At 38.1% G+C, this 12,255-nt stretch overlaps 1 protein-coding gene across 16 annotated transcripts in view; it reads right to left on the reverse strand.

Annotated features, from left to right (window-relative positions):
- Positions 1–12,255, reverse strand: part of PEX5L (peroxisomal biogenesis factor 5 like) — a 203,830-nt gene that overhangs the window by 48,191 nt on the left and 143,384 nt on the right. For all 16 annotated transcript variants that reach the window (XR_012494900.1, XR_012494889.1, XR_012494899.1 and 13 more), the window contains 3 exons: positions 12,001–12,121; positions 10,985–11,081; positions 1,589–1,684 (listed from right to left, as the gene is read on the reverse strand). Coding sequence is in view for 13 of the 16 variants with exons in the window: in XM_074328363.1 (XP_074184464.1) it covers positions 1,589–1,684; positions 10,985–11,081; positions 12,001–12,121 (314 nt within the window). In the remaining 3 variants the exon portion in view is untranslated. The remainder of the gene's footprint in view (positions 1–1,588; positions 1,685–10,984; positions 11,082–12,000; positions 12,122–12,255) is intronic.

Raw genomic sequence — 12,255 nt, forward strand, 5'->3', positions numbered from 1 at the left:
GTTGCCTCTAATTGGAAGTGTTCAAATAGAAACTGGATATGTTTGAATAAATAATTTGTTAAGTATGTTTGAATAGAAAAAAGATTGTTTTGTGTGGCCAGTTTGGATAGATGACACTCAAGGTCTCTACCCAAACTAAGATTAAATTATTTTGTGAGTATCTATATGTCTATATCTAAACATCAGATAGATAGATAGATAATTTTTGTCTTGATATGTTACTTTGAAAGTAAGTCTTTTGAGTGTGAACCCATTGTCTTTCTCATTTTAAATGGGACCAGATAAATTCTAATGTCTTTATGGACTGAAGAGTCTCTGGTTCTAAATAATTTTCTCTTTAGTGCTAATTCAGTGTGCTATGTACAGTAGGAGTTCAAAAGATAAATTTAAATTAGCTTTTAAGTCTGGAAAAAATCTGCATTTGAGATAAATTGAGGTATAGGCTCCATGCAGTTGGACATTGTGGTCTCACAAATATATCTGTTGATAATGTTCAAGAGCACTAAATATGTATTAATTTTTTTTAAGTTTAGAATTAAAAAAAAATCTGGGTGGATTGTACTGTGATAAAAGTGTTCTCTTACTCGGTTTCCGGATGATGATATGAAATTATGGCTGGGAACATTTCCTAGAATATAAAGAATACTTTCAATAAATTGCAATTATGATTTAATTGCACTTCAAGTATGGAGTTAGTGAAAGACTGCTCATAGTATAATAATTTCCTCCAAATTCTAGTGGTGAGACAGCCACATAAATGAACCATATTACAGGAATACTTTTAAGTTTCAAGATTTCATGTCAGTAATAGACATGGAGACCCTGACAAGTTCCTACGTGGGTTTGGTGACAACCTCCTCTCTGAGATGATCTAGCAAAGCTCTGCTGAGTATCACAGGTGGTATCTGTGATGCACTCTTTGCCATTCCGACCAGAAAGAACATGAATAAAAAACTGCAAAGACTGATTTCTTTTGGCTTCCTTTCCTTCTCTCTTTTTGCCTTCCTCTCCCCCCTCATCTTTATTTCTTTCTCATTAGAAGGTGAAATAAGGAAATTAATGTTCAAATTAAGTATCCCATTTGATTTATCAACATTGTCATTGTTTTGGATACTCCCAACAGTAAAAAATTGTGGCTCATGTCAAGACAGGCCCACCATTGTCTGGACTATCTTAGCCATGTCTTTTAAGTTAGAAAAAATGTATAATATTTCTGGGGAAGCAAGACCTTCTGTGTTTCAGACATTGTGTAGATGCTACAGAGATAAACATCTCAGGCATGAACCTTGACCTCACAAAAAGGCATAGCAGAGGCATAGCATAGGTTCATTGAAGAATCCAGAGGGGCGCACAGTTCTTTCTGACCCAGGACTCCAGACGGTCCCTAATAATCCATCACAGAACATCTGGCAGTCAACCCTGGTGGGAAATCAAGTTCTCTGGTAACAGGCCTTATTCTAACAATTACTCATGGTTATTTCAAGTCTACAGAGTAAGACCCATTTCACGTGTATCCTACCAAATTTTGATTTTTTGAATTCCACTCTGAGCAACATGAAACAAAAAACCAATTTTTCAAAAAGTTTACCTCCACTGCTGCTTTTGCCCTTTCAAATTCCTCTTCTAAGGAGTGGTTTCTGGAAAGTAATGCACTTCCCCAGCGCTGTTCTTTGGTCAGTCGCGCCTGAAATAAACCAAATGCATGGCGTTATAATATTGGAATCACATAATACAAAAGGACAAATGTTTTTCCTTTCTCTAGACTCCCCTAGAGTTTAAGCAGCAACTGCAATGACAGCATTTTTGGAGTGCTCTGCAAGCATGATGTCGCCCAAACGGAATGGCGCCAAAATGTTTGTGCACACATATGAATGATTCTTCTAACAGTGGGTCTCAGCCCTGGTCATATTAGAACCAATGCCCAGGCCCAACTTCCCAAAGATCTTACTTTAATTGATCTTGGTACCAGGTATTGATATTTTAGTAAGCCTCCCCATATGATTCTAATATGCAGTTGGGATGGAGACTCTCCGTTAGAAGAGGAGGCATAGAAATTGATACTTGAGCTTTCAGCTCGTGGGAAGGACCAGCCTCGGGTACATCTGTGAAAGCTGTGAAGGTGAAAGGTGGCAGCGAGGTCTTACTCCTTAGATATAAAGCAGATCCTCATGCTGAATTCTCTTTCCTTTGTCTTCCCTCTATTGGCACACATTTGTCTCCTGTCCCGTTTCCTCAGGACATTGCTCTCTGTTAAATAATAGTCTCTTAGATAAAATCATATCTGATAATGCCAACTGCTTTGTCACAATTAACAGGCAATGTGAAGCACATTTTAGTTAAATGCAAATATTTCCAGAAAATCCCCCAAAGAGTCTACTGGAATTTTTTTAAAAAATGTTATTAATTTTTAATTTCATAAATTAATTACAGAAAAAATAAGAGTTGTACATCTAGACCTTTTTTCTTTGTGGTTACATATATATATTTATATAGACTATTGTAATGTGTTTCAAAATTTTTTTTGAAACATGTGCATGATATGCTGTTCTGTAGCTTACTTTTTTTTCTACTTAACAATATATCTTGGAGAGTCTCCACAATTACTGTGTTTCCCCGAAAATAAGACCTAGCTGGACAATCAGCTCTAATGCGTCTTTTGGAGCAAAAATTAACATAAGACCCAGTCTTATTTTACTATAAGATCGGGTTAATATAATATAATATAATATAATATAATATAATACAATAATATAATATAATACAATATAATGTAATATAATAATATAATACCAGGTCTTCTATTAATTTTTGCTCCAAAAGACACATTAGAACTGATTGTCCGGCTAGGTCTTATTTTTGGGGAAACATGGTCGTACTTACATATCTGCGTCCCTCCTCTCAGGGATTTCCTAGTAAGTACTATCTACTGTAGTTTGTGCAGAACTCTCTCCATGAACTTTCAGTGTTTCCCATTTTTTCTCCATGCAATTGCTTGTTTTCTTGTCTATCTTCCTGCTCCACTGTGGGATCTTTGTGGGTAGAATTTTGTCTGGTAACTTTTGTCCTGCCCTGTACCTCGCCTAGGGCCAGGCAAGTGATTCATGCCCCAAGGAGGCCTACAGACAGGCGGCAGGATGGTGGGTTGCACTGATAAGGCAGCTAGGACTTGGGAAGTAGGAGGAGAGAGGCTTGTAGAATGAAGTCCCCCCACCTCCTTTATTTCAGGTTGGGGGTAGCTCCTCGGCCCACAGATTGCTCTCCTGCAGGAATGGTCAATCCTGACTTCTACGAGAATTACTTGACCAGGCCGGGGCCCCTCCCCAGACCAATGAAATAAAACTCTGAGGGTGGGGCCTGGACATTAAATGTTTGAAAAGCTCCTCTGGTGATTTGGAAAATAGTCATGTTTTGAAAACCACTGTTCTGTAGCAAAACTTTGCTTTTCACCCAGCATTCACCATCTATACAGCTCAGCTGTTTTTCATTCTTTCTCCACCATCACTGGTCCTCAAGAGGACCCCCACCCCCTTCTTTTATTATTACACAGTAGTAATACCAGGGTTCACTACATGCCAGATGCTGCTCTAAGTCCTTTAGGTACTATAAGTCATTTTGCCTTTCAACAACCCGTGACATAGGTATTAACATCAACTCCCTGACACTGAGGCACAGAGCACTTCATAGACTTGCTCAAAGCCTCACAGCTGGGAATTGGGAGGGCTTGTTCTTCAGGGCACACTCATAACCGCTGTACTGTCCTGCCTCTCATGGGAGGCTGTGTTCCACTGGCCATTTTAGGAAGGTGCAGAATATAGAAAAGCTGTCTCTCAGAGGTTCTTGCGTGGTTGAAGGAGTCAACCAAGAACCCCTCATGAATATTCTGGGCTGAAACACAATAATGAAGTAATTAGTATAAACTCTTCCGAGCACAAACAACAGTCTTAGACTGTGTTTTGCTTTAATGAAGGTGGAAGGTTAACTTATTGAAACATTATGTTTTTCCTCCTTGATGTATTTACTGTGGTGCCCTTGGTGTCTCTTGCAAATAGTAGGTGCTGCATAAATCATCAATAAACATATGTGGAACATATGCTGTCAGGGAACAGATGACTGAGTGGATTAAAGGTATTTCTCTCCCCTCCTCCCAGAGGTAACTATATATTCTCAGTCAAGGTTTCCTGGCCAATCCAGAAGGCTGAGGAGAGCTTGTAGGAGTTTGAGAGGGGATTTTGGGCCCTGTTTCTGGAGTGGCAGAAGTCTGCGCTAGCAAAGCTCTGGTTTTGGGGTGTGGAATGGCTGCAGGATGCCCTAGTGAGGTACCTAGTAAACAGCAAGGCCTGTGAGCACCTCAGGGGTGAGGCCTCTGGAGCAGTGGCTGAGGTGAAAAGAAGGGGGGCAATGAGGGCACGTTGGGGCCTGTTTAGGCATGAGTGCCTTGCTCTCGGATGGCCGGTTCAACGGCCACCATGCACAAGCATTCTCCCTTATTCTCTGAGCCCGTGGAAGCTACTACCTGCTCCTAAACCAGACAATTGGGGCAGGGAGGGAATAGGATCCAAAAAAATAAGTGAAATGAACTATCACAGGTTCCCAGGATTAGATTGGAGACCTATCTTTTTGCTGGCCAGCATTCAGCCCACTACAACCCTCATCTGACACTCTTGGGTCACAATATATTTGATTAACAAATATAAAGGTGCAGATGGTTACAACCTTTTAAAATTGGTAAGTTTTTAGGCCATTATAGCCTGGTAGAGATGTTAACCCCAAAGGTGATATGATCTTATTGTCTTGTAGAATGTTAACCAATCTCATATCTAACTTGGGAAACTTATTTTGGCATTTATTTTCCAACTGGCTATATAAATCTCTGTTCCTTTGCTTTTGGAACCAACTCTTTTGTCTTCCTGCTGGTTCCCTCATTAATGAAATAAACAAACAAGTGAATTTTAAAATGTGGATACATGGTAAGCAATCAACTTCATGCGTTCGTATCCTAATGTCACGAATGAGTCATGAATAACATTAGGTAAAGAAAAAGAAAGCATTAATATTTTTGTCCCAAGCCATCTCCTTTTATGGTTAGAGGCACTTTTCATCGGTGAAATGCAATCTGTCTTTCCTGGGAAGCCTGACCTAACTGGGCTCCATTACTGGCACCAGCTTCCCTTCATGAATGTTTCATGACCCAAGTGGGTTATGAATCAGAGGCTATAAAGGGCACCATCTATCAGGATAAAGAGGAAAATCTCTCTCTCTCAGGATTCTAGACTTACAGTTCATATTCTCTTTACCACTTAAAACAGCAAGTATGATTAGAGTTTTACTGTGCAAGTGAAATTTTATTTTTCTAGTGCAATTACTATTTAGGTAAGTGCTATTTTCCACGTAGTTAGAAAGGCCTTAGATTATTACTTTGTATAATTACAAGTATAACCCACCTCACCTTTTAAAGACATTATTTTTTTTTTTTCCCAGAGAAGCATGGGAAATACAGAGAAGTTATAAAATACTGGTAAATACTGCATGTAAACAGAGGCAGTTTTCAAGATGAGATTAGTAGGCAACTAAAGCTTCCGAAACTTTTCAGCAACTCAGCAGTGTGCTCAGACATGCTCGTTTGGGATGGAGGATGAAATACAGGTTACAATGCAATAAAGTTCAGCCTTCTTTTCAACCAAGACTTTTGTTTTTTTTCCTTTTTACATCTAATTTCATTACAGGCAAACATGTGACACAGAAAAACATATATATGTAATGCTTGTAAACTGCAGATATTGCTTAGTATTTAATGAGAGGAATGGTAAACAAGACTATTACACCCCTAAGTTTGAGGTGCAGCTGTGTGGTAGCCCAATGGCTATGTCAGCAGTTCTCAGGTTTTAGGGCATCAGGGACAGCTGGCGGTCTGGTTCAAACACACATTGCTGGGCCCCACCCTTAGGGTTTCCGATTCAGTAGGTATGGGGCCTCAAAATCTGCATTTCTTACAAGCTCCCAGGTGACGCTGATCTGGCTGGTCTAGGGACCCCACTATGAGGACTTCTACTCTAGCTGCTGATACTTTGTGCATGTAGGTGGAACTCTGAAGTTCACCAATGTACTCAGACGTAGGCATTCCTTTCCTTCTTCGCATGATTTTGAAAAATGCTTCACAGCTGCAGCAACCTCCTGGAAGGGCCTTGGCTTTAAAAAGAGCATTTTAGTTGGTTTAAGATTTGTTTGGATTTGATGGTATTATACTCTCCAAAGAAGAAAGCATTTAGCTCCTTCAGCTGTTGACTGTTCTGAATGTTGATTGTTCTATGGTTTGAAAATGACCGGATTTGTGGCTGTGATTTTCCTCGCATAACTTCTTTGGCTAACCTTAACGCCAGTCATTCATAACTTCTCATGAATGCCTTTACGGTATTGCCAGAGATCTCCCAACAAAGTGCATTTTGTAAAAACTCAGTATCTTTTCAAAAGAAATTGAAGGGGAAATGCGATCTGCTTAACTGTAGAAAAGAAAAATATAACAACTAGCAGAACTTGGGTGACAATGTAACAGTTGTTAAAAGCATAATCTCTGGATCAGACTGCCTGGGGCCAAATCCTGGTTTACTGGTTACTACAAACTGGTAACCTTGGATAAATTACTTAATCTCTCTAATCCTCAGTATTCTCATTTTCAAAGTATATATTCACTTAAGGAATCCGTATAAGGATTGAGTATAGTAATTCATGTAAACACACGCGCGCGCGCGCGCGCGCGCGCACACACACACACACACACACACACACACACACACAGAGCTCAGTACATAGTAAGTGCTCAATACAACTTGGCTTTTGATATCTTGGCAGCATATAGTTCCCATCTCCATCCACCCATGAAATCCTGTTGTTGAACATCAGGGCAAACCAGTGCTGATTTTGAACAGAGAAGGAGAGTCTATTATCACGCACTACTAAAAAGTGTTTTGAAGCTGGCTTCAAAAATGATCAAGAATAAAAAATTTAAAAAAATTTTTTTCTATCCTTTAACCATTAGTTGCTATTTCCACATTGTTAAATTTGACAAGCATTTATTGTTTCTCCTTTTAGTTAGTGTTCTTTTATTTTTTTTACTTCAACAAGTATTTGTTGAGTACCTACTATGTACAGATTTCCCACTATGCTGAAAATAATCTTGCAGATTTCTTTCCTTCCTTCTTGCCTTCCTTCCATCCTTGCCTTTCTACCTTCTTTTCTTATTTCTTTCCTTCCATCTTTGCTTGCTTTATTCCTCATTGGTAGCTCACTGTGAATGTCCAGGAGGGGAAAAGGAATGTTGATGTGGCTCCGGTACTCTCTCCCAAAATGCAAAACTGTATTTATAGTGTATTATCTTATTGTTTCTATTAGACATAACGGTCTTGATACTTCTTATAGTCAAACTCCTCTAACTTTTCCACTGCCTTGCTATGGCTTTACAGATAGTGGACATTCAATCACATGTGTTGAATGAAATGAAATGAAATGGAAGCCATCAACATTTCTAAAAGTAAGAGATGAGAACGCATTTGGCAGAGGGAGGCACAAAATTGTGTATATCCTCAAATCAGATGGCAATCTTAATTTATCTTACAAAGTTTCTGGAAGAAAGTGATAAATATTCTTTAATATCACTTTAATATTAACCCTATAAATATAAGTAATAATCAAGGCTTTCAATGCGCAGGGAAAGAGATGGTTTGTGAATTCTCTCAGGTGGATAAGCTTGATGTGGCTGATATGAGGTGGTGTGTGGTTAAGAACAAGGGCTTTAGAAGCTGATGGGGATGGTTCAATTGTTGGCCCCTCTCCTCCTTAGCTGATGTCACCTTGGGAAAGTTACTTCTGCTCTCTAAGATGCATTTCTCACCTGAGAAATGGGGATAATATTAATTTTCAAGATTATTGTAAGCATTTCAAATAATATATTAGAGATGGCTCATATCACACACATAAAGTATGTAATAAAGCACGGCTATTAACATGCATTTCCTTTTACATCACTCTTTTAAAATTTAGAAAACCTATGTGAGCTTTTATCTTAAAGTTTAAATTGTTGTGGTTTGGGATACTGCCAACTTGATGGAATTATGACTGTGTAGAATGAAGCATTTGCTGTGCCAAAGTCAGAGTTACGTGATTGTGACTAAATATTAGACAGCCTAGCTGCCACACATTCTTGTGCAGTCCAACTTAGGTTGGCCAGAGCCTGCTCTGGACTCCTGCCAGTGGCCAGACTTGAAAAAGAAATGCTTGAACCATCCCTCTCCAGCAGAAGTTGGATTCGTTTTTCTTTTGCCTCAACCCATTTATAGAAAAGCTAATTTTACAGCATTACTTTCTGTGTTTTTCTTCAACTCTTCAAATGTTTTCTAATTTTTCAGATTGCATGATTTCTTTAAACAATTAACTCCACGGAATATGAATTACTCCGTTTGATTAAGGGTTAAGAAACTTTATTCTTAAATATATAGAGATCATAAGATTTATTATAATCTCTTGCCAATCTGATTTAGTGTATTCAAAACGCTATTTGGAAGAGACTAGACTATGTTTTTCCTTTTCCCAATCTTGAAAACAAAATGAGCTAACATAAAAATTCTTCTCATTGTGAACTTCCATTTTCTTTGTGATCCTGAAATATGATTTTTAAACAAAGTTTGCAAATAATTCCTCACCTGTTCAGTCTAGATAATTTATGTTGGCTTGAGAGTGGAGAAAACATCTCTTTGATTTTCCTGTGAATCATCTGAGTGACAGTAGAGCAGTAGCAAGTTTTGGTGAGCTGAAATCATCTACCTGAATGGTTTGCCAGTCAGTTCTAAGTTGGATTTTTATACTACTTTCATTATTTTATCTATTTAAAGAGGTCATATATTTAAGAGCAGTATGCTTCTAACAGTAAAAACATCTTTCTGTCTTTTATTCCAAATAAGCAGTCTATTATCTTGCTGTTCCATTTGAGTGACTTACTATTTTAGATGATTAAATCCTAAATTCATGAAATTTACCTAATTTAACTGTAGGCTGGAATTAAAACTAGGAGATTATGAATTTCCTTAGTTTAGGCAAGTCTTAGTAAGTCAACATGCAATGTTTTTCTAAGAAAACAAATTAAGGGGTAAATGCTTTACAAGTAATTGGTAACCCTCTAAAAGGATTTGCTACGATTTATCTAGACAGAAAACTGTTACAGTGCATTTTAAGTTATGTTTTTGGGGACAATATCAGGAATTTCAAAGAAATTTTCCAAAACACACTGTGTTTGCTTAAAGGCACACGGGGGGGTAAGTGGTAGGACAATATGGTGGGATGAAATCAGACGACCAGCAGGAGAGTAGCAGTCATCGCAATAACAAGATACACGCATTGTGGGTTTCCATGGCAACTGAGGACCCCAGCTGATCCTCTGTCCCCTCTGGCTCCATGTAGAACAGCCCACCTGTGCCAAGTTTCCCTTTGCTGCCCAAACGTTCTATTGCTACATTAAATTGTTCCAAGGATTCCAGTTTATGAAACAGTACCAATTACTTTAGTCAAGTCTACATTTCCAATGCACTTATCAAGAAATGTTTCTCTAATAAATGTTATCAATTTGCTTTTTAAAAGAATACATTTAGAATGAACACAAAGGAAGAAAATACATTTTCATGCTATATTTACAATTCATTATGTTTCCCAGGATTCTTATGTTCTGGATGATAGTTGACTTGTTTTCTAGCAGAGTTCTGGGAGCAGTAACGTCTACCCCTCTCTTGTGGAGGGTGAGGTGTATGTGGGGGTTGCTATTAGGGGCCCAGGAAGGTTTCCAGAGGACTTCCATTTCCTCTCTATCTCGGTCTTCCTTATCTCTGCCACTTACTCATTGTGGGTGCACAATTTTTTTTTAAAAAAATCTCACTGTGCCTTAGTTTGTTCATCTATAAAATGGGGGTAATAAATCAACTCACAGAGCCATTGTCAGGATCAAATGAGCTAATGTATATTAGAAAGCCTTATCATAGCACTCAACATTATTTGCTATGACTATAATTATCCCTTTACTTCAGCAATGTATCTCCTTTCTTAGTTGCAGTATCTTATCTAGCAAACTCAAGAAAACTTTTCTGGCTTACTTCACCCCACTTATAGATTGTAGAAGGCATGAATGTGGACACATTTCTTAAGAGATTTTTGTGGTTTTGGAGCCCAGCTGTCCCCTTGTAAAGTGTTTGAGAATGAAAAGACTGAGGCTGACTGTAGTTTTCTTGGCACAATCGTAACCATAGGTGACAACCAGTTATAGACACGACACGCCCACGGGAGTTGAAAGCAAGTAGCGGAAAGACAGGCCTGGTCCCCACCCTACTTTCACCAATGATTAGTTGGGTCCCCCAGAAAAGGGTTTTGACATCACCGAGACCTTTCAAAGGATCTTTAAAATGAGGCTAATAAAAATTCACAGGATTATTTGAGTATTAGTTATGACAGATGAAAAGCACACAGTAAAGTCCCTAATACTTAGTGGGTGCTCCTAGTATTATTATTATTGATAATGCTATAATTATTGATTCCTTAGCATGAAATTTCTTTTAATGTGACAGTCAGAATCCTGATGCGTAAGTACCTTCTTCCACAGGGCACAGATGTGAATGAACGCTCAAGATGGAATTTCCTCTTCTTTTGTCCTGTGACATCAATAGTGCTAATCGGGGAGCAGTACAGCTTTTGTATTGCACAATAATGGAACAGTAAATGGTAGAATGAGGAAAAGGGGTTAAGTACACAGTGAATTCATCAACACATTTTCCAGCCATATATGTCTCATCAGTTAATTTAAGCACGGAGACAGATACTGAGTAAGAAAGCACAAGAAATACAAAATACAGGAAGAATATTGCAAACTTTTTTGTGAAAATTTTAATAAAATGTTTAAGATATAAATGATCCATTAGAAAAGATGGGCTGATTGCAGAATTGGTTTTGTTACCTGTGCTGGAGGCACTAATTCCAACTCTGAAGCCGACTCCAAGTTCAGGGCGCTTTTCCCACCACTTAGTTCTGGTTGAGACCTGTGTTCTGAGGACCTGGAAGGGACGGATGGAGGAAACCAATGTACATCTAGAAACAAATTCAGCTAGAAACTTGGCTAAGAAGCCTAGTTCACTTGCATCAGCCTAGTTCACTTGCCATGGTAACAAAGCTCTTACCAGAATTTTGATGAAAAAGGTAACTTTTATATGTTTTTATTATAATGACGATGTTTGGAATTTAAGGGGCTGCAATGTGCTAGGTGTTATTATCTCTGATTGATTTAGAATTCAGTTTAATTATGTGCAAAAAGTAAAGAAATGCAAAACCATTTCTTTTTGTTACAGAAGATTCTGCTTTATTAAAAGGTATTATTTTTGGGGGAACGGACGTTCTCACATGTGTCTCAGGTGTGATTTGATCTTTATATGGAATACAAAATGCCATAATAAATACAGATTGTGAGGAACGATAGCAGACTAAAACATGCTGTCCTTTAGAAAGCTTTAAAAACATGGTAAAATTCAGGTAGCCAATTTTTCTCCTGGGCATCCACGGATTACCCTTAAATAGTACATTATCTGACAATGATGATTAATAAAGTAAGAAATGGTTACCTGTGTAACCAGAAACATTTAATTTAACTATCATTCATGTAATACATTGAATACACACATACGTAAACACATGTATGCACCTACTTTGAGCAGCTTAATTACACATCCAGAAAATTATCAACAAATATTGAATATTGACTTATGAATCTACCAGAATCCTTATTGTTTGTTTTTTTCTGACTATTTAGATGAAATAATTTAGTTTTAGAAGCCACAATAATTAACATTGATATAGAGGGGGTTATACATGACACCAAGTATCTGGATTGACTTAACTCTCTGGCTATTTCAGTACATAAGAGAAAAACACATACAGTTGACACATAAATGGCTCTTTTCTGATATTAAAATAACTTACCATAAGAGTTCTTTGGATCCAGTTCTAGACGAGCATGATTTTCTCTCTGCCATTGGATGACCCTTGCTAGGTCGATCATGAAACTTAACATCCTCCCATTTTTCCAGTTGTGTTTGAATGTCTAGTAAGGAAACAGGAAGGGGGTGAGGGAGACGGGGAGAATATCAGGTGCAAAGAGAGAAGAGAGATTGATTAAGGTTGAGAAGTGTTATACAAGTAAACTTTGCTCAATGGATACTTTCAAACCCCAAGAGC

The sequence above is a fragment of the Rhinolophus sinicus genome, linkage group LG01 (assembly GCF_036562045.2).
Source record: "Rhinolophus sinicus isolate RSC01 linkage group LG01, ASM3656204v1, whole genome shotgun sequence".
Lineage (NCBI taxonomy): Eukaryota > Metazoa > Chordata > Mammalia > Chiroptera > Rhinolophidae > Rhinolophus > Rhinolophus sinicus.